At 44.8% G+C, this 20,725-nt stretch overlaps 1 protein-coding gene across 3 annotated transcripts in view; it reads right to left on the reverse strand.

The window, feature by feature from the left end:
- ELF5 (E74 like ETS transcription factor 5) overlaps positions 1 to 20,725 on the reverse strand; it is a 35,727-nt gene continuing 15,002 nt past the window's right edge. For all 3 annotated transcript variants that reach the window (XM_017849754.1, XM_017849753.1, XM_017849751.1), the window contains exons 3-7: positions 14,945 to 15,178; positions 11,506 to 11,556; positions 3,644 to 3,712; positions 1,972 to 2,167; positions 1 to 1,512 (exon numbers count right to left, since the gene is read on the reverse strand). In XM_017849754.1, the coding sequence (XP_017705243.1) occupies positions 1,416 to 1,512; positions 1,972 to 2,167; positions 3,644 to 3,712; positions 11,506 to 11,556; positions 14,945 to 15,178 (647 nt within the window). In that variant the 3' untranslated portion in view covers positions 1 to 1,415. The remainder of the gene's footprint in view (positions 1,513 to 1,971; positions 2,168 to 3,643; positions 3,713 to 11,505; positions 11,557 to 14,944; positions 15,179 to 20,725) is intronic.

Here is a 20,725-nt window from a genome sequence, read left to right on the forward strand (position 1 = left end):
TTGAACATGTTAAATACTTTATTCACATTGTTTACAAACTATATCCACCTGGAAAACACATGAATCCAAAAACAGATTATTTTACAGTAATTCACATTTTTTAAAACAGGTTACTTTGAAGTTCAACTTTAAGTACGGAGGTCTGCAGCCTGTACAGCAGTTCAGTGCCTCACCAATTGATTCCTGCTCTGGTAAAATAGAAGTCCTAGGGGCAGTCCACCTAGTTGTAAGCCACTAATAACTTACATTCCAGTGATTGATGAGAAAATGTCAGTGCAGACCTTAACCCATGAACATTTATTGGTGTAAATTCACTGTCACTATTTTTGTCAAGGGAGTATGTGTTTCAGCATTTGAATACACATCAGGTAGGAAGACAAAACAGACTCGCAATTTAATTGACCGTTACAGAGTTGTTAGGACATTTCCGGTTTTATAAATGTTTAACATCTGGACCAGAGATGGAATCAATGAATTATGATTTTATTGTGTTGACAGCTTGAATCCTAGAAACAGCAGTGATTTGGTAATTGATGCCAGTGTCTGTTGACTAACTCTGCATATCAGATGTCAGCCATCAGGAATAAACTCAGCAACAATTAATAATGTGGTTAATGTTAAGTGTTTAAGTCCAGAAAGATGTCTGTGGAAGTTTTGCTGAGTGGTAAAAAAGATGCTCTGGTTAAGAAACTTACTAAGAACTTATGCTAAATCCAATTATGTCCCAGTTCGATGGCTCAGCTCTTTCACTAATTAAGATACTTTTCTGCCCAGGTGCCGTGGCTCACACGTGTAATCACAGTACTTTGGGAGGCCGAGGTGGGAGGATCGCTTGAGCCTAGGAGTTCAAGACCAGCTCCGGGCAACATAGCGAGAACCCGTCTCAAAAAAAAAAAAGGATACTTTTCTGTGGATTTTTGACTTTAATAATTTAAAATCTGAAGTATGTATGTCTTATATCTCACCCTCTCCTACCATAAACTGCAAACTAATCATGCTTTCCCCCACCTTTGGTGAGCTGCCACAGTTATTTGAACACTTTTGAACCTTTGGGATGGGAGTATCGGATGTGTCTCTAATGGCAGAATTGAATAGTTTTTCTCTGATCAGCACCAATGGCATGGGCTGTTGTCATTCCGCAACTCTAGGAAAATAACGTTTGATCAAGGCACCACAAAAGATCATCCCCTCATCCCCTTACGGAGAAGAAAGGATTTCTTAAGAGTCGCTGCTGTCACCCCCCATAGACAACAAATGTGAATCCAAATGTAAGCTGAGATGTGGAGAAATTTTATCAGCATGTTTGCAGGTTAAAAAAAAGAGAGAGAGAAGAAAATGAAGCCTTTCCAATGTCTATTGCAATCTGATTGTTTTAAAAGACAAATCCATAAAATGAGCTTGATGCCTGGAGCAGATCATAGCTTATCTTCTTGCCACCCGTGTGCATTTTTTCCAAATTTGTACACTAACCTTCGGTCAACCCGCTCCAGAATTCCTGTTTTATAGTAGTATCTGAAAAAGCAAGCAGAAGAGAAATTCTGGGAGAGCTTGCACCCTAGGAAAACAACAGAACACAAACACTGTCTCCTCATTCCTCTCAGGTGACAAGGCTGGTCTTTGGTTGGCCTGGTATTTTCACGCCCTGTTATCAACTTACACTTAAACCTTTCACAGACATCTTGAAGACTGAAACTCACCATTCTCAGTTCAAAACGTGTGTTTTTTTTTGTGTGTGTGGGTGTGCGAGATGGCCTGGATTCAGAGTGATCCCTGGGGAATACTGCCAAGAATGCTAAGGATGGCGTGTCAAGTTACAAACCATAATCCTACCTGTAACTAACAACCAAAGTTTTGTCTCATGACCTTTCCATTATCAAGTAAAAAACCTGCGAAAACAGTGTAATTTTCTACAGCCAGCGATTTTATATAACTCTTCTTGAAGGCTCATGGTATTTTATGCTATTAACTTACCTCAGGGCTCTGCTCAACTTTTCGTATGTCATTCTGTCATTTTTCTTCCTTTGTCCCCACATCTTTGCCAGGGCTTCTGATTTAACCACCCGAAAAATTCCTTGTTCCCTATCTTCCCATTCCAGAATGCCACAGTTTTCTTCAGGAGATAGAAGCAGGTCTCGTACAAATTCCCATAGATGAGAACTTTGGAGGCCTTTGAAAAGGGGAAAACATTAGCTATTTACAATTGTTTTTTAAATTTATTGTTATTAGTTTTTTGAGACAGAGTCTCACTCTGTCACCCAGGCTGGAGAGCAATGGCGTGATCTCGGCTCACTGCAACCTCTACCTCCTGGGTTCAAGTGATTCTCCTGCTTCAGCCTCCCAAGTAGCTGGAATTACAGGCACCTACCATCACGCCTGCTAATTTTTTGTATTTTTAGTAGAGATGGGGTTTTGCCATGTTGACCAGGCTGGCCTCGAACTCCTGACCTCAGGGGATGTACCCGCCTCAGCCTCCCAAAGTGCTGGGATTACAGGCGTGAGCCACCATGTCCAGCTTGTTTTTTTAATTTTAAGAGAAGAGATGTACAATTTCTCACTAGCTCATGAGAATTGCTGCTTTGTGGGAATATTTCCCATTGTTATGACTGATTGCTCTACCTGGAAACTTACTGAGCTGTGACATGTCTGTGTCTCCCATTGAAGCAACTGTGAAACACACATTCAGAGACACCCAATTTACATTGACTGGCAACACTATGACTCACAGATGTTCTATGGAACTACAGTTTAATTTTTATGGAATGAATGAAATGACCGTCAGATGATCTTTTCATTCTTTTTTCTGACAGGCAGCATGGTTGTATGATTCTATAGCCACAACTGTCTGGGTGGACTGATCCTGAAATTTCATTTTTCATGACAGGCTGGTATTTCTCTTACTCTATGATTGGTGGTTAAGACCAGCTCTGGAGTCCCACTGCCTGGGTCTGGGTCCTGAATTCACCTCTTCGTACCTTTATAACCATAAACTCTTAGAGTTACTTTATCTATAAAATGGGATAATAAGAGTACCTGTCTCCTAGGGATAGGTTAGAGGATTTAATGATTTAATACATATCAAGTGGTTAGAATCACATCCAGCATATAGCAATTGTTTTCTTCACACATGTTTGTGAAATTACAAGCTTGACACTGCTCTGGGCAGATCTCTTAGTGCTGAGGAAGCTAATAGGATTGCCAGTTCCCAGTGTTTTCTTTGTTATCCTCCTCTGAGAAGAAGCCACAGTGGACCCAGGATTGGACCTGGCTCCAGATGGTGGAGCCAGAACTTGAACCCAGAGAGTTTGCATTCCAAAGCTAATGTTTACAACTATGATCATGTCTTTCATAGTAGGTGTTCAATACGAAAGACATTTAATGGTTCAATAGACATTTAATGGATAATTATTAGCTATGATTTGTTTACCATTTGCTATTGTCAGATGCTCAATCTCACCCACTCTTATGAGAAGAAATCAATCTGATTTCGATAATACATATAAAAGCAATTATTGATTTCTTTACTACCTTCTTTGGGGAGTAACTGGTCCAACTCAAATGTTAGTTTCAAATCTTATTAAAGTAGATGACTTTGTCTTAGGAATGGTTTTAAGAAATTAGAAATGAAAACCGGCCCTGCACTTACTTGTTCTACTATGACTGTGACCATCTTGACTTTTGATGCCACTTGTTTTCAAGCAGTTGGAATCAGCATCTGAAATAGAATAATTTATAGCAGGGGAAAGGGATACAGAGGCCACATTCAGACCTCAAGTCATACCCAAATGAGCAAACACTAATTGAATGCCTTTGTAGTAGAAGACACCACATTAGGCACTTTGGGGGGATTAGTAGGTGGCAGATGTCAAGATGCTTTAAGATGTGGCTTTGAGGAGCACTTGTATTCAATCTCACCCACCCTGATGAGAATAAATAAATCTGATTTTGATCGAGGCCCATGCAGGGCCTTCCTAGGAGACCATAGTAAGGACTTGGGACTTTATATCAAAGTGTAGAGCAAAGATCCTCAATTTAAGATGATCTCTCTTTTTCCTGTGTGGAGAACAGACTGGAAGAGATACAAGTAGAAGCAAAGAGACTAGAGCTCATGAAGGGTAGAAAGCAAAACATTAACTCCATGCTGACTTAAATGATAACTCAGGCTGTCAGTCACAACCTGAGACACCTGGACAAGCATTGTCCCAGAGTAGTATATGAGTTTTTAAAATGGTGGCACCAGATCTGCCCCTCCAGCTCACACTCAGTCTCCACTGCTTCTCTTAGCCCCCTGCTTGCTTTGCCCCAGCCACCCTGGCTTCAGGCTCTCTGGAAATGTGCAGGCACATTCCACATCAGTGGCTTCGCAGTTGCTCTTCCACTTGTCCAGCACACTCTTCCCTTGGATGCTTGTGCACGCCCTCATCTCAATCCTGGTTCAAAATCACCTTCCAGTGAGGCCTCCTCTGACCATCAAGTTGGGTCTGCACATTCTCCCCACTGCTCTGCATTTTACATGGAATATTCAAGCATATTCTATGGTGTATTTATTCATGAAGTTCACGGTCTGTGTACACGAGGGGGCAGGGATTTGTGTTTCCAGATGTAACTCTGCAGCATCTAGCACACTGCTGGGCATATAGTAGGTGCTCAGTATCATTGAGCAGCCACTGTGCTATTCTATAGTAACTGTACTACACCATACTATACTGACTATACTGTACTGTTCTATTACCACATCATACTGTATTATTACTAATATACTGTTCTATACCACACTAACTGTACTATACAAAACCATTACTTCTATACCCACCATACCGTACATACTAACTTATAACTGTACTATTACACACCTTACCGTACTATACAACTATACTGTACTATACCACACCATACCGTACTATATAACGTATACTGTTCTATGCACCACCAACTTGTACTATACTACTATACTGTTCTATGCCACACACATACTGTACTAACTATACTGTACCATACTATAGCAACTATACTGTACTGTACCACACTATATGTAAGGTGACGTGTCAGTGAGCGTAGGCTACGCACTAACTACATTGTTACCCAGACCAGGCTATAAACTGGACTATACTGTAGTATACCATGCCAACTGATACTATTACTATATCATACTGCACTGTACTGTACTGCACTATACTAACTATACTATTTACGTACTGTTACGTATCTACACTCTCCTACACTGTTACTATACAACTGTACTGTCTGTGCTGTACCAACTATACATATTGTATGACACTATAGTATGATCTGATCGGTGTGGCCACAGGGTAATACTGTACTATACTGTACTATACTATACTAACTGTACTGTACTAACTATACTATATTGTATTATACTGTAGTATACTATACTAACTACACTGTGCTATGCTATACTATACTGTTCTGTATTATATTAACTATACTGTACTGTACCAAGTGTACTATATTGTATTATACTTGCAGCATACTCATACTGATCATACCATACTGTACTGTACTAACTATACTATACTGTACTATACTACCATACGGCACCGTATATTACATTTCTACTATACATACTGTACTTATACAAACTAGACTACATAACTATGCTATACTCTACTGTACCTATACTTATACTGCACTATACTATACTAACTATAGTGTTTACTGTCTATACTTACTGTACGTATTATACAACTATACTGTATTGTTACCAACTATTAATATATTGTATTAACTGCAGCTGATACTATACAATCATTACCATACTGTACTAACTATACTATACTGTACCATATATACTATACCTATGCTGAACATATATTACATTCTACTGTACCTACTGTACTATACAAACTAGACTGTACTAACTATGCTATACCGTATATACTAACTATACGCACTATCACTACACTAACTATACTGCACTAACTATACTGCACTGTACTGTGTATACTAAACTATACTATACTGGCTACACTATTACTATACCAACTATACTGACTGTGTTACACTATACATATCAACTATTCTTACTAGCTTATGCTATATACTACATTATACTGTACAACTATCCCTGCTGCATCATCTAGTATGTACACTGCCATTGCTGAATGAAGGGCAGGAATGACATCCTGTGCCCCACACTGCTGCTTAGGGTGACTTCTCTCAGTGCCACTGGGTCATGCCTGCTCGCCGGCTGAACATCCTGCAGTGGCTCCCCATTTCTTCCAGGATGAAGGCTTCACAGTAAGTAGGCCTTTCACAGACTGACCCCCACCCAGATCTCCAGCCTTATCTCTTTCTGCTTCCCAACTTTTTCCCTTCCCTTGGGTCAAATGGTTCCATTGGGGGCATGGCTTTCTCCTGCCTCAGGTCCTTTGCACAGACTCCCCACTCTCCACTTCTACACAGTGGACTTCTCACAAGACCTCTTCAGGAAGGCTTCTCTGAACTGACCCTCTGGGTTAGACCCCTTATGAGCCTCATAGAGAGCACCTGTGTGTTCCTTGGTGTCACAATACTGGGCCCACCTTACTGGAAAGATTCATCTCTTTTTCTCCTCCACTATTAGCTGATACTTATGGAGCACTTATTAAATGCCAAGTGCTTGTTAAAGGCTTCACATAAAGTATCTTATTTCATCCTTATAACAACCCTGTGTGATACTATCATGATTTTCATTTTATTGAGGAGGAATTGGAAGCCCAGAGAGCTTAAGAATTTTATCCAGATGGTGGAACCAGAGAGTTCTCATTCCAAAGCTAATGTTCATAACTACTACTTTATCATGTCTTTCACAGCAGGTGTTCAATAGACATTTAATGAACCATTATTAGCTAAGATTTGTTAAGCATTTGCTATTGTCGGATGCTCACTCAACCTTCCCCACCCTTTTGAGATGTGTCTACTACTATCCCCAGATCGATCTGTTGTTTTGATTTAATATTTTAGGAAAAGAGAAAACAAATGGAGTCATAAACAAAGGTGAATTATTAAGTGTGAGTAGACAACAAGCTTTCATTGAAACGCCAAAATGGCAGGAAGTGGGAGGAAAAACATTGCCCTTTTGATTTTGATGATTTCTCCCGTGTTTTGGAGGAAGGGGATCTGGCTTGGTAGGAGGAACACAGTACAGGTCAGCATGAGAGGAGTTTATGAGGCTGGTGGGAGTTACTTCTGTGGGTCTTGCCGAGATAACCCTGTTCTCTCTGTTCCTAGTTCTGCAGTGATGGCTTTGAAGATACTCGTTGGTTGACTAGTCAAGGCCTCGCTTGGCTGGTGGTGGCAGGGGCAGGGGGCTGAAGTCATTATTGCCATGTTAATATTGAGGCAGGTTCCCAAATCAACCTCCACCAGCACTGGGTGGTGGATCTGTAGCACCACCATGAACCCACTATATTTCTCTGTAAATGCCAGTTGTGTTTCAGGGTGCAGCTCTCCCTGGCTCACAACTTTCGTCATCTTGACTATGTCCCTGCAGCTGGTGGGGATTGAGGGGAGACATGGTCCAGGCTCTCTGCAGTCTGTGGGATTTGGAGAGGCTTGGTTGGCCTTGAGCCTGGACACTTTTAAAATGTGGCCAAAGGATATATCCTCAATTGTTGATTGCAAGCACTCCAAAAGCTGGGGTGGGGGCCTGAGTTGCAGGGTTTCCAAAACAAGTTTATCATATCCCCATGACACTCGCAGTCCAGCCATAGAGCCCACACCCCATGCCAGGCTGGTGCAGAGAAGCTCTGAGGCTCAGGAGCAGGGAGGTGCCTGGCAGCGAACCCAGGACTGTAGGCTTGGTTCCTGGGCCCAGCATACCCTCTACTGGCATTTCTGCAGTGGAAGTGGGTGGGGAGTAGGGCAGGTGGAGAGAAGAGACCAAGCAGAGAGGGAAGGGGTTGTTTTGCTTTGGCCAGCTCTGACAGTTTTGTAGCTTGTGTGTCTGGGCACCTTCAGTGGGCACTAAGTTAAAAATAGTCCTATTGTTTGAACTGTTGTCAAGCTGGGCCCAGACCTTGAGGAGTTCCTGGGCCTTGGATCTCAACTGAGTGGGCAGCAGAGTGAACAGAAGGGTCTGGGAACATGTGTGCATATGTGCGTGTGTGTGTGTGTGTGCATGTGTGAGTGTGCATAGCACAATGTAAAAAACACAGACTTTGAGGAAATGTGTTGGAATCTCAGCCCGGCACTTACTTGCAAGTTATTACACCTCCAGTTTCCTCAGATGCAAATGGAGATAATAACACTCCCTAATGGAGCTAGGACAAGGATTAAATGAGATAACATAAGCAGAATACTTGGCACAGTGTTATGCTTAGCACATAATAAGTGCTTAGTATTCGTTTTCATTGAAGACCCAATGGGAACATTGCAGAAAGCCCCAGGATGTCACTTCGTTCTCATTGGCCAGGTCTTGGCCTTTGGATGGCATGTCAGCACTGAAAGGCAACCTCTCATTTTTGTGTTAGGGAATATCTGAGACCATGAAACATCACCCGAGCCATAGGCACCGTGACCACATGTCCTGGACTTTCCGAAATGGGCTCATTGTATAAACTACCAACCTGTTGTCTTCATACCTCCCCTTGTGCCCATCAAACTATCGATTAGGATTTCTGTTTGGGGAAAGCATTGTCATCAGGGTTGGGGGAGAGCCAGAGATGGTCCTCAGGGGTCTCGGGGGAAGGCCATGGTGTCCTGACCAAGACATTGAGGCTGGAATATGGCAAAGCTTCTGGGGCTGGCTCTCAGGTGGACTTAAACTTCTTAACCTTCACTTCAGTCTAGTTCTAGGCTCCCAAATGGAGCAGACAGGGAAGAGCCCGTGGCACCCACCATTAGCAGAGGGCTTGTCTCCATGAGTGCATGCTCCTGAGATGCTAGCCCAGAGCCCTTGCCCCACCACTTCTATTTCTAGAAACTTCTCCCCACCTCTTCCCCATCGCTGGGTCCAGGCCACCATCATCCCCACTCCTCTGGGCAGGAGCCTCCTGGCTAGACTGCTTTCTGACCCAGAAAATAGCAGCCCAAGAGATCTTAAAATGTAAATGTGATCTGACCACTTTCATGCTTATGACCTTTCAGTGGCTTTCCAGCTTGCTCAGAATGAAATCCTAACTCTGCTGCCCACAAAGTGGTGTGTGATCTGACCCTACCCTGCTCTCGGCCTCAGCTCCCATCCCTCCTTCTGCTAATGCTGCTGAGACTACTGATGCCGTGAGTGTTATACAAGTTATCATGCCTCCACCATCACAGAATTGAACGGCTCAGTAGAATCTGAGCAGTTCAAGATGGCAGCCATCTGTGGCTACTGAGCACCTGAAATTTGGCTATGCAACTGAGGAGCTGAATTTTAATATAACTTAAGTAATTAAACTGGCCCCATGTGGCTAGTGGCTACTGTACTGGCCAAGCTAATGCTAGACTCACTGGCCTTCTTTGTTCTTTCTCTAAGACACCAAGATTGTTCCTGCATCTGGGCCTCCGCACTGGCCATTCACTGCTTGGAACCTTTTCTTCTCTCTCTTTTCCTGGCTAACTTCTGCTCATGCTTTAATTCAAATATCTCTCCCTCCAAATAGCTGTCTTTGGACCCAGTTTAAATGCAATCTTCCCCATTACACACAAAGCACCCTGATCTTTTGCTTTATATCATCATGATGAGCAGTTATGTATTTATAATTTGGGTTGTTTCTCTACCCCGACCTTTCCTCAATGACAGCAAGACTCAAATAGTGCTCATCACCGCAGCTACAGTGCCAAGCTCTGGGTCTGGCATATATTAAGCATTCAATAAATGTTTGTTCAAAGAATGAAGGAAACAGGAGAGAAATAAATGGGTAAGGGGAGCAAAGGCATGAAGGGCTTCAGATTTAGACACACATGGCTCATCTGTTGCCTTCTAAGCATGTCACCTTTAACCTCTAAGCTTCAGTTTCTACCCCTATAAAAAGGTTATAGTACTAGGACTTGTCTCATATTGGGAAGATTACCTGACACAATGTCTATAAAGATTTTAGCACCGGGCCTGGTTCACAGGAAGCACTCAATAAATGCTAGCTATCATCTTCATCCTCATCCTCGTCATCATAATCATCATCACACTGAATCTAACTGTGGCTAGTTATATATTCAGGTAACACCTACTTCAAAAGAACTTACTGGGCACACCTTCTCTTTCTATTGCATTAGCTTCCTTTTGTTGTGTGGAAGGCGGGCTGGCAAGTGATTCCCATTTGTAGGTGAAGACACTGACCCCTGGAGAAAGGATTGGTCAGGTCTGGGTCACTACTACTTAGAGAGTAAAGCAAATGCCTGCCTGTGGCTCAAGCCTTTGGCCACAGTAATGTCTCCCGGGCTTTATAGGCTCATTTCTTCTAGGGGCTTTGCCTGGGTTAGGTGGGGTGGTAAAAGCTGCTGCTGCAGATGGATCACAAGGGATTCTACCAGCACCAGGAAGCAGTGTGAGCTTTGTTCACAGGTGGGTGAGATGCTACACATGAGGGCCCCGAGTGATAAAACCTGGCAGAATGCAGAGCTGCTCGTGTGAGGGGAACTGTGGTCTGCCGAGCAGGGTGCACCTGCTTAAGTCTGTAGCATGTGATCCACGAACTGGCTATTCCTGTGCTAAAGCACCAAAAACAAAACAAAACACAAAATTCCAAAAACTTTTGTTAACTAGGATCCAAGTAACATGAGTCCTCAGCTGATTGTTTGGGACTTTAAGGAGGAAAATATCATAAACCATAAGAACACTCCCTCTGTTTTTGCCCCTCCAGTTTGCACCCTTCAGAGGCCTTGGAAATCACCATGTGCTCTGCTCCCTCTCTGCAGATGACTGAGCTGAAGCCCATGGGGGAATGGGGTTTGCCCAGGACCACATCTCCTCCTGGCTTCTGGGCCAGGGACTCAGTAACTAATAGCAATCATCACTGTCATCTTTAAAAAATGAAAGCACCAAAGATCCCTTTCCCAAGCCTTCTTCATTGGCCAAAGTGAAACAGGGAAGGTTAATCATTAGCATCAACAGGGTTATTTGAGATCCTCCATCATCTTATAATTATAAACTCTACCTACTTAGTGAGCTCAGAGTCTTCTTAAGCATGATGAACCCCAAGGCTTCTAATAGTATTAGAAGTATTAGAAGTAATACATAGGCAAACGGATACTGGTTTTGGGAGCATCTACACTGGTGGCGCATCCTGGGCTCTTTGTGTGTATTGTTTCTCAAACTCACCACGACCCACAAGGGTCACACTATTTTACAGATAGGGGAATGGAGCTTCAGAGGATAAGCAATCCACAGACCCAAGCTATGGTCCTACAGACCCACGCCCACGCTCTTTCTGTCATACTCTTTCCACCACGCTTTTCCCCACTGCCTTCTCCAGGTCTGGGATTGTTTCGGTTCATCAGCTTTTCAGTATGATCCTAAAAGAATGGTCAAGCCCATGTGCCAATGACAGTCTTGACAGAACCTTGGGTGGTTTGTGCTTGGTTACTTACAGTCTTTGATGGTGGGCTTGCTTTCTTCAGCGTCATTAAAAAAGGAGTAACCTGAGAAAGAAAAAAAAATCCACAAAGCATACCATGCAATCCTGGTTTCCACTGACCAGGCCAGGAGAGGGGGTACTGGAGGGAAGTGGAGTGACTGTTCCTCTTGAGGTTGGTTATATTTTAGCGGGAACCTTGGAGACCATCTGGCCTTAGAGTGCCACCCTGAAGCCATCCCTGAGAGGTGATAATTTCCTCATTTTTAAAGGTCATTTGGAGGGAGCACCCAGAACCAGGCTTCCCAGAAGCCTCTGCAGATTTTCTGAGCAGGCACTTGGGAGTAAGCTCTCGTCTGGGGTCCAGGACTGGGCTCTGAGCTGGGCTGGGCTACTGACTCCTGTGCGGCCTTGCCCAGTCACTCAGTCTCTGGGCTTGTTGGTTTTTCTCACTGATATCATGAGATGAAATACCCACTAAGCCCCCCTTTGGCTAAGAGTCTATAGTCTCTGACATGACCTCTAATCCCTTGGGGATTGGAATGCCTGTTACATGCTGGTCAGTGGGGAGAATGGACATAAGAGGTTGCAAGAAGTGCAAAGGTCTGTGTGAATGCCGAGTTTAATGAGGATGTGGAAAATGACGTCAGGGCCTTGGTTCCCTCCTCTGTAGAATGAGGTGGGCTGGGGTTGAAAGGAGTGTCAGATTGTGTTTTCACGTAGCAGGTAGGCTGAAGGATACCTATGTCCTAGCTTGGTCCAACATGAGGACTAATTTCTATTTGCTAAGCAGACTGGAGCAGGGCACAGTTGTGATTGTTTGTTCCTGGTGTCATGTTCTCATTGGTTTTGGTCAGCCAGGCGCCTCAGTTGACTCTGTCCAAGGGGCCGACTGAGAACAGGATGGGAGATGGAAGAGGGGCTCATTCCTCTCCCAGGCTGCGGAAGCCACCCTCTGACCTTGCCTCTCAGCAACCAGTGTCCCCAGGTGTCTGGCCCCTTAAATCCTACTGCAATACCTACGGTGCTAGATGATGCCCAGGCCTTCCAGCCCCCTTCCAGCTACTCTCCTCAACAAAACTGCCTTGTTCTGTGTCCTGTTCTGCCAGAGTCCAAACCTATGGGGAGGTATAAGGCATACATGAGGTAATAACCCACAGTTCACTGTAGAATTTATGATCCAAATGGAGACACTTTTGAGAATGAAAGGTAGTGCTATGGTAACAATAATTACTCCAGGATCACAGGTAGAAATGATGTTTCCTGGGCAAATGGGGACAGCGTGAACTTTGATCACAATATACATATCTCCACAATCTACAATCCACGTATCTGCTTGAGAAACATTAAAAGAGGAATTTCAGAATGGAATAGACTGGTGGAGTAGATAGTTTTACTGCTCAACATGGAACCCTCCTGGCCTAGAGAGTGCTTGAAATCCTACCATTAAAGGTGGCATTGTGACTGCAGGAATTCCTTAGAATAAGAAGAGATAATGTGTGGCCTATTAAAAAGCAGTTGGTTTAGCCTATTAGTTTTGCACAGAGCCCTGGGGTAATAAAACCAGGGACAGGTTTTTTTTTTTGACGGAATTTTGCTCTTTTTGCCCAGGCTGGGGTGCAATGGTGCAATCTCGGCTCACTGCAACCTCCACCTCCTGAGTTCAAGTGATTCTCATGCCTCAGCCTCCTGAGTAACTGGGATTATAGGCACGAACTACCATGCCTGGCTAATTTTGTATTTTTAGTAGAGACGGGGTTTCACCATGTTGGCCAGACTTGTCTTGAATTCCTGACCTTAGGTGATCTGCCTGCCTCAGCCTCCCAAAGTATTGGGATTACAGACCTGAGCCACTGTGCCCGGCCAACAGGTTTTTTTTTTTTTTTTTTTTTGATGCGACCATTGCCAGGGAAGAGAGGTGGGAGATGCCAGCACAGGGGCTGCACAATGGTGTGGAGATGAATGAGGTTGACTTGACATTTGACCAAGCTGGCATTGCCAAGCTGTATCTTTTTCCAGAATAAAATACACCCCTCTCCGTGGCCCTAGGATTTTTGTGTAAGCCTGTTCCCTTGGGAGGATCCTAAATGGAGTCCCAAGCTCCTTCTTCTGGAGCCGTTGTGACTTGGTCAAACTTGTCCTCTTTCAGGGAGTGCCCTCTCTGAGCACAGGACACAGATCACAGCTCTTGGCAGGTCATTGTCACTGGAGTTTTGGCTCCCAGGGCCCAAGCCATGTAGTGCCCAAGGGCCACCATTCTTAGCTTTTCTGCCCTCAAGTGCTCATGATGGATGAGGATCAAGAGGAGGGCAAAAAATCACAGAGCAGGAGGGTCCTCTGTGGGTTTTCTGTCCAAACAAGAGTCGCTGTCATAGCCTCCTCTTCAAGCGGGGGGCTATTGGACTACTTGATTATCTACAGTGGTGGGATCGTCCTATCTCCTGTATCTTCTGAATTACCTTTTCAAAAGAAAGTGCTAACTTTTAAAAAGGTCCTTCTTAAAATTGAGCTGAGATATGTTTCCTTTAACATCCTATAATACACCTCTTGGTTATATTAATGATGATGGAAAAAGCTGCCATTTACTACATGCATTTCTATCTTCATATGCTGTGCTAGGTAATATTTCCCTGAATCCTCTCAAAAAGCCCATGGAGGTGTCATTATTCCATTGCACAGATGAGGCAGTGGGGATTCCGGCAGGTTAAGCCACTCACCAGAGGTTCCATAGCTCGGGAGTATTGGAGCCAGGGTTGGAACACAGGTCTTTCGGATCTCCGAGTCCTCGCTTTGTACTGACTTTCTGTGAATCAGCCCTGTTTGCTGTGTGACCTTGAGGAAGTTACTCAATGTCTCAGGATATCAGTTCCTTTATCTATGTGTGATTTTGACACATTAGAGCTCGATGTTCTCAAAGAACCTTTCTGGATTGAAAAAATGTCCATCGACATTGTGCATGCAAAAGGCCAGTTGAAGGTTAAATAATGCTATTGGCGCCACCTTCTGGCCACTTGATCCTTGACCATTAGGAATGTGATGATGATTAGCTGGACTCCTGTGGAAATGGGGAGTCTATTTAATTATATTCCTCTTCCGCTTAATGAGAGATGAAGCACAAACCTCTTTTTTGTCAATCCTGTGTGGTTTCAAATCATTATGAAGATACTGTATTATTATCAGCCTGGTGCCTGGGCAGTCCCTGAACGTGGTATTAGTTTTTTTTTTTTTTTTTTTTTTTTTAAATGCACTCAACTTGAATTTTTGTAACTTGCTCCTTTTTCCCTAAAATCCCCAATTCTGGCATACTAGCTTCCAGTTATTGAAGGTTTGGGTTAACAAGAACTCCAGTTAGTAAAATTTTGCTGTGCAAGTCACACGATGGGAAAGGACTTCTCAAAGTGGTTTGGTCCTAATCCTGGTCCCTCCCCTGGAGGCCCGGCCCTCTGAACACTGACCTTGTGTGCGGATGTTCTGGAGGATGAAGTACAGGTACTCGCCGCAGAGGCCAGCTGCCTCGACAAACTCCTCCTGCGTCATGCTGCACAGCTGCAGGCCGCTGATGTTGAAGTGGCAGAAGGATATGCAATTGGTGTCCAACTTGTACTGATCACAGCAGAACTGGAGCCACTCCCACACGTGACGCTTAGTCCAGTATTCAGGGTGGACTGATGTCCAGTATGAGTCGCAGGCTGCACCAAAGGAGAAAGAAGTGAGGGACAACAGTCCCAAGACAGCCGAGAGGGCCCCTGAAGGATCCATCAGTTAAGTGACAACCTCATCCCTCAGCCAACGAGTTGAAAGGGCCTCCAGTCCTGGGTGTTCTGCAGTGCCCAGATCACCTTCTATTCTGCAGAGAAAATCAGAGGGACTGGATCCTACAAAGATGAACTTTGGCATCAGAGAGGGAATGACAGGGACAAGAAATAACCAGACTTAGCACTGATGCTTAAAAAAAGGCATTTAGTGGAGAAAGAAAGAAAACAGCCCTTCAGTTATTTGATTCCAGATAACATGATATCAAAAAAACAAACTCAGCTGTTTGACAAGCTGGGTTGAAATTCTGATTCTACTACTTTCCACTTGGGCAAGGTCTGTGGGCACTGAAGTCTCAGTTTCCTCATCTGTAAAATGGGGACGATATGCTCAACATCCAGGACTATTATGGAGTTTGGGGTTAATGTATGTAGAATGGTGCACAGAAACTTACCAACCAATTCAATAGTTACTAAATGCCTACTGTGTGTCAGACACCATTTGAAGCTGGTTTGATTCCCTGTGCTTTAAAGGACAGCTGCCCAATGCTGGCTGTTTCTGTACAGTTACTGGCCATCTTGTGCCAAGAACTTTGGGTTATTAGACATTGCCCAGAGTCTGACAGTCCTTGGGTCACCATGGTAGGCACCTCTAGAGGAAGGTGGTCACGGGACAGTTGGTTGTATTGTTGTTCTTGTGTTTTTGGTGGTGTTCGGAGTAATTTCTATCCTGAGATCAGAGCCCCTCCCTCCTTTAGAGGAGTTGTGTACATGCCTAGACAGTTGTGAGTGCCATCTGTCTGGGAGGCTGGGATGTGGCTCTGCCTGGCCCAGGGGTAGAGATTCGGTGTTCGACAGTTCTGTCCTACCGTTCTTAGGAGAAATGGAAAGTAGGGTGGACATAAGGTATGGAAGAGGTGAGGTATTAGTTACTTGGTCAGGCTCTTTGACATAAACAATTATTGTATCTGCCATGGAATACATTCATTCATTTATTCATTTCCTTCAATAAATAAAAGCTTTAGTTTCCTTACCAGTAAATTTGGAATAATTATAGCACCTATATCATAGTGTTGCTCTGCAGATTAAAGGACTTAATATACATAAAAGTACCTGGAACAGAGCCTGGAGGATTTAAATGCTATTACAAACATTATTATTGAATATCTACTATGAACAGCCACACATTGTGTGTTAAGGATTTAAGGCAGACAGGTTTGGTCCCTGTCCCCCAGGAGATCACAGAAGAGGAACTTGAAAGTCATGGAGGACTTTCCCAAGAACCCACGCCAGTGTGTGGCAGAGCTGGATTTGAACCCTTGCCTGAACTCGAAAGCCATTGCTCTCCCCACGCCGCCCTACCGGTCCTCAGAGGGTCAGCACAGAGCAGAGATGGAACATGAAGAGTGGCTGAGGCACAGAGAGAGCTGGAGAGAACACAACACGAGGGCCTGAGAAGAAAGGCAGAGAGCAGAGAGTGGCTAAGGTGACAATGACAGAAAGGGTCCCTCACATGTTAGACTCCACAGCAAATGGCAGCAGTGCATTTGCAGCATTTAAAGGTGAGTAGAACTCGCACCATTGTCAGTTGCTGATGATTCCAGGCAGGAGGTGGGTCCTGTGCCAGTCAGGTGCTACTACTCACTCAGCACCCTCTGCGTGCCAGCCGAGGCGTTACGTGTTTTTGTCGTCTCAAGTTTCTCAGGTCCTCTCAACAATCCTATCCAGTAGGTGTAACTGTGCTATTCCACAAAAGAGGAGATAGAGGCTCCCCTTAAAACTCAAAGGTCTTCCAGAGATCTCTTTTACCACCGAAGGGGGGTGGAGGGGCAGTTGATTTAATATATTTAAAAATTTTCAGAATTTTATACGCATTCACATCAAAGCATCAATATTGTGCCAGGGTGCTTGAGGCTGATGTCGTAGCCTCTACCTGGCAGATAGGAAGAGCCAGGGAGCCGGTGAGACCGATGACTCAGCAGGTCTTGCTCACTGGCCACTGGCTGGAGCCGGCCTACCAGGCCTGTGGGGGCTCTTCAGGGCAGGCAGGGGCTCCTGGCAGAACAAGGGGCCACTCCTGAGTTCGGCCTGAGCTTTCATCTACTGATTTCTGGCTTTAGTAAACCTGAGGGGCCTTTGGACTTTCCTGGCGTCCACTGAGAGATGTTTATGAGCCTTGACATTTTTCAGCTGCGGGTTTTGCCCGGGCCCTGCCCTAGATGGCTATCAGTGTGCGGCCGTGGAAGGCACAGTTGATTTCTTTTCATGGAAAGGTTTCGCCAAGGCTCTGTTCCCCTGTTTCCCTCCCCTCCCCTCTCTGCTTCCACCCGCTTGTTATTTTCTTTGGCACTTGAAGAGGGCCATATTGTTTGCGGAAGCCAAGGGGGCCTCAAGGATTCGGAGAAACGCCCGGGCGGGGAGTCCGCCCCACGCCGGGAAGGTGTTGCTGGCGCTGGCTCCCTGCTCCTCGGCGCTCGGCTTTGAAGCTCACCCACAGAGCGGCTTTGTGTGCGGCCCTGGCCCCTGGAGGGGAGCCAGAGCCTTGTGGAGGCTCCCTCTCCTCATCCACAAGCTCCTTCTACAGCCCCAGAGCTGGGAGGAAAATGGCTGCTCTGGGTGCTATGGCAGGCCTCCAGGGGGCGCTTTTCCGGGGGTCCCATCCTCAGGACCGGAGGAGCGCGGCAGAGCGGAGGCTGCCCAGACGAGGGAGGCCGCCGTCAGCCCTTCCTCAACAGTCCCTCTACTGCTCTCCTCTCTCAGGAGGCTCCATGGCCCAGAGTCTTCTCACAGGGGCTTCTCTTTGGATGGAACGTGGTCCCCATCTGCCTTCTCCGGAGGAATGTCTGCTCATCCTCACTCCCCCTCAGAGGGTCTCCCCCTCCCCACTCAGTGCCCCTCAGGCGTCCTCCTCATCCCTCCCCTCCAGACCTAGAGCTTTTGCTCATCCTGAACCAGGAGTGCTTGGAGCCTGGCCTAGCCCACCACAGGCCTACCTCAGTGAGTGTGACTGACCAGGTGACTGACACTCTCTCCACTTTACACATGAGGAGACTGCCATTCCAGGGACTGACGGGACCCCTGTAAGGTCACACGGCTGGTCAGTAAAGGAGTTAGGCCCCGCCAACTCTTCTTGATTGTGGGCATTTTCCCTCCTACCATGCCCCACTCTTCTTGGTTGAGGAGGACCAAATTGGGCACATATCTCAAGACTGACTAAAGTTAGATTTGGATGAAGGCACATATGTATAATTGTAATTATAAATAATGGATAAGCAGAGCCTGACTAGAAAAAATAAAAAATACAATCTAGGTTTGAAGAATCAGAAAGAGGATGGAGAGACTGAAGATGATAGTGTTTAGAACCTTAATGAAGACATGATGAAGATCCTTTTGCTACTTGGAAGACATGAACTCAGGGGAATAAAATAAGGGGTAATATACTGGCAGACTATATTATTTTTAATGGGTTGTGTTGTCTAGAAATGTAAAGTGATTTTCTCAATGCTTCTATCATTTATAAAATAATCTCAACATTTTGAGGAAGTTGAGCTATGAGGCCCTTCTCTCTCTGTCGACCGTAGAGACCCATCCTGGGCCTGGTAGGCTTACTCTGAATGCCCATAGGTCACTATTATTAAGCAGCAGGCTCTGCCAGCTCCTTTGAAGTCTGAAGTGGGTCAGGACACTGTTTCAGGGCCAGCTGCATTGGATGGAAGAATTGAGCTAGAGGGAGTTTTCAGAAATTCTGGGGGTATTTTCACAAGTGATGCTATAACCTGAGATGCATTTAAATTAAGAAGGAGGACTTTAGCTTTCAGCGCTGGTAGGCGCACCAGATGCCCACAGGGTCAGCAGATAATGTCTATGCCTGAAGTGGCCCCATGTGGAGACAGTGGGGATTGGAAAGTTCACGCCAAAGTGGACAATGGTTACCTGACCCCTTGCCTTGTGGAAAGGTGGGCCTTGTGTTGCCAGGACCAGATTGCTAACTGAAATCTCCTGATTTCTATTTTCAAGTGTGGCAACTGACTTGATTTTTACAAAACACCACGGGAAGCCCAGTCAAAATGTTTTCATGCGCTGGATCACTCCTGGCCATCACTTTGTGATGAAGAATCTCACAGGCTTTTCGACACTTGTCTCCTTCAAGATTATTGTTTAGAGTGGGCATGCTAAGACTTTGAAGGATTCTTTTATGGTTGAATAATATTTTCTTCGAGTTAAAACATCTGGAAAAAAGCAACCCTGTTTTGCCGGGAGTGGAGGTGAAGGTACTAGCTCCAGGAGGCTCCTTGAAAATCACTGTTCTCAAACTTGAAACCAGGATTCCTATATTTTGAATTCCCCTTCAAAGTTGAAAGGGCACATGGTCTCTCACACTTAGTAGTCCTGCCTCCTTGGACTCATCTGCAAAATAAAAATAATAGGACCTACTTATTTGGTCTATTAAAAGGATTATGTAAATTAATACATGGAAAGTACTTAGAACAGGGCCAGGCTTATGGCAAGTGCTCATTAAATATCATCCACTTACACTTGTCAATATTAGGGTTACCTCCTGGGCTTCCCATGCCACCACTTTAATTACATTCCTTCAAACACTTCTAATTTTTTTTTAAATGTGTAAGCCAGCAGCTTTGTCCCTTTCTAGACCTTCGGTTTATTTTCTTCATAAAAAAAAATAGGAATTATATTAGAAACCAAACTTAGAAACCAAACCTAGCTAATTTGTCTCTGCATTGCCAGCCTGAGTTAGATGCCTTAATGCTGCCATCTTTGGTTTAAAAGCTGGGGACACAGGCGAGTTTGTGTTTGACTTTGTAAAATGCTTAATCATCAGGACGCACACAAGACTCAGACTTCTGAAACTGAGCAGAGGAGAGCATGGTGGTGGTGGTGCTGTATCCCCAGGGTGCACAGAGCAGTTAATTGAAAGTCACGTAATATTCATTGTGCATCTTCAATAGATACGCCAGAGGATGGGTCTAATAATCCCCCATCTCCATTCTTTGTTATAGATAATTGATGTCTTCTCAACCTTATTAAGCAGTGTTCTTAAAAAATCATTTCCAGGTTGGGTGCAGGGGCTCATGCCTGTAATCCCAGAACTTTGGGAGCCTGAGGCAGGTGTATCACCTGAGATCAGGGGTTTGAGACCAGCCTGGCCAACAAGGTGAAGCCCCGTCTCTACTAATAATACAAAAATTATCCGGGTGTGGTGGTGCACGCCTGTAATCCCAGCTACTTGAGAGGCTGAGGCAGGAGAATTGCTTGAACCTGGGAGGTGGGGGTTGCAGTGAGCTGAGATGGCACCATTGCACTCCAGCCTGGATGACAGGAGAGAAGAAACTCCATCTCCAAAAAAAAAAAAAAAAAAAAAAAAAATCCAGACAAGTCCTTTGGCCATCTCTTCCAAATGGATTGTTGTCCCTAAGCCCTTCCTATATAAAGCTGCTGGAACCCACACTGTTCATTTTCTTGGAG

The sequence above is a fragment of the Rhinopithecus bieti genome, unplaced genomic scaffold (genome assembly GCF_001698545.2).
Source record: "Rhinopithecus bieti isolate Rb0 unplaced genomic scaffold, ASM169854v2 scaffold_32083, whole genome shotgun sequence".
NCBI classification, from domain to species: Eukaryota; Metazoa; Chordata; class Mammalia; order Primates; family Cercopithecidae; genus Rhinopithecus; species Rhinopithecus bieti.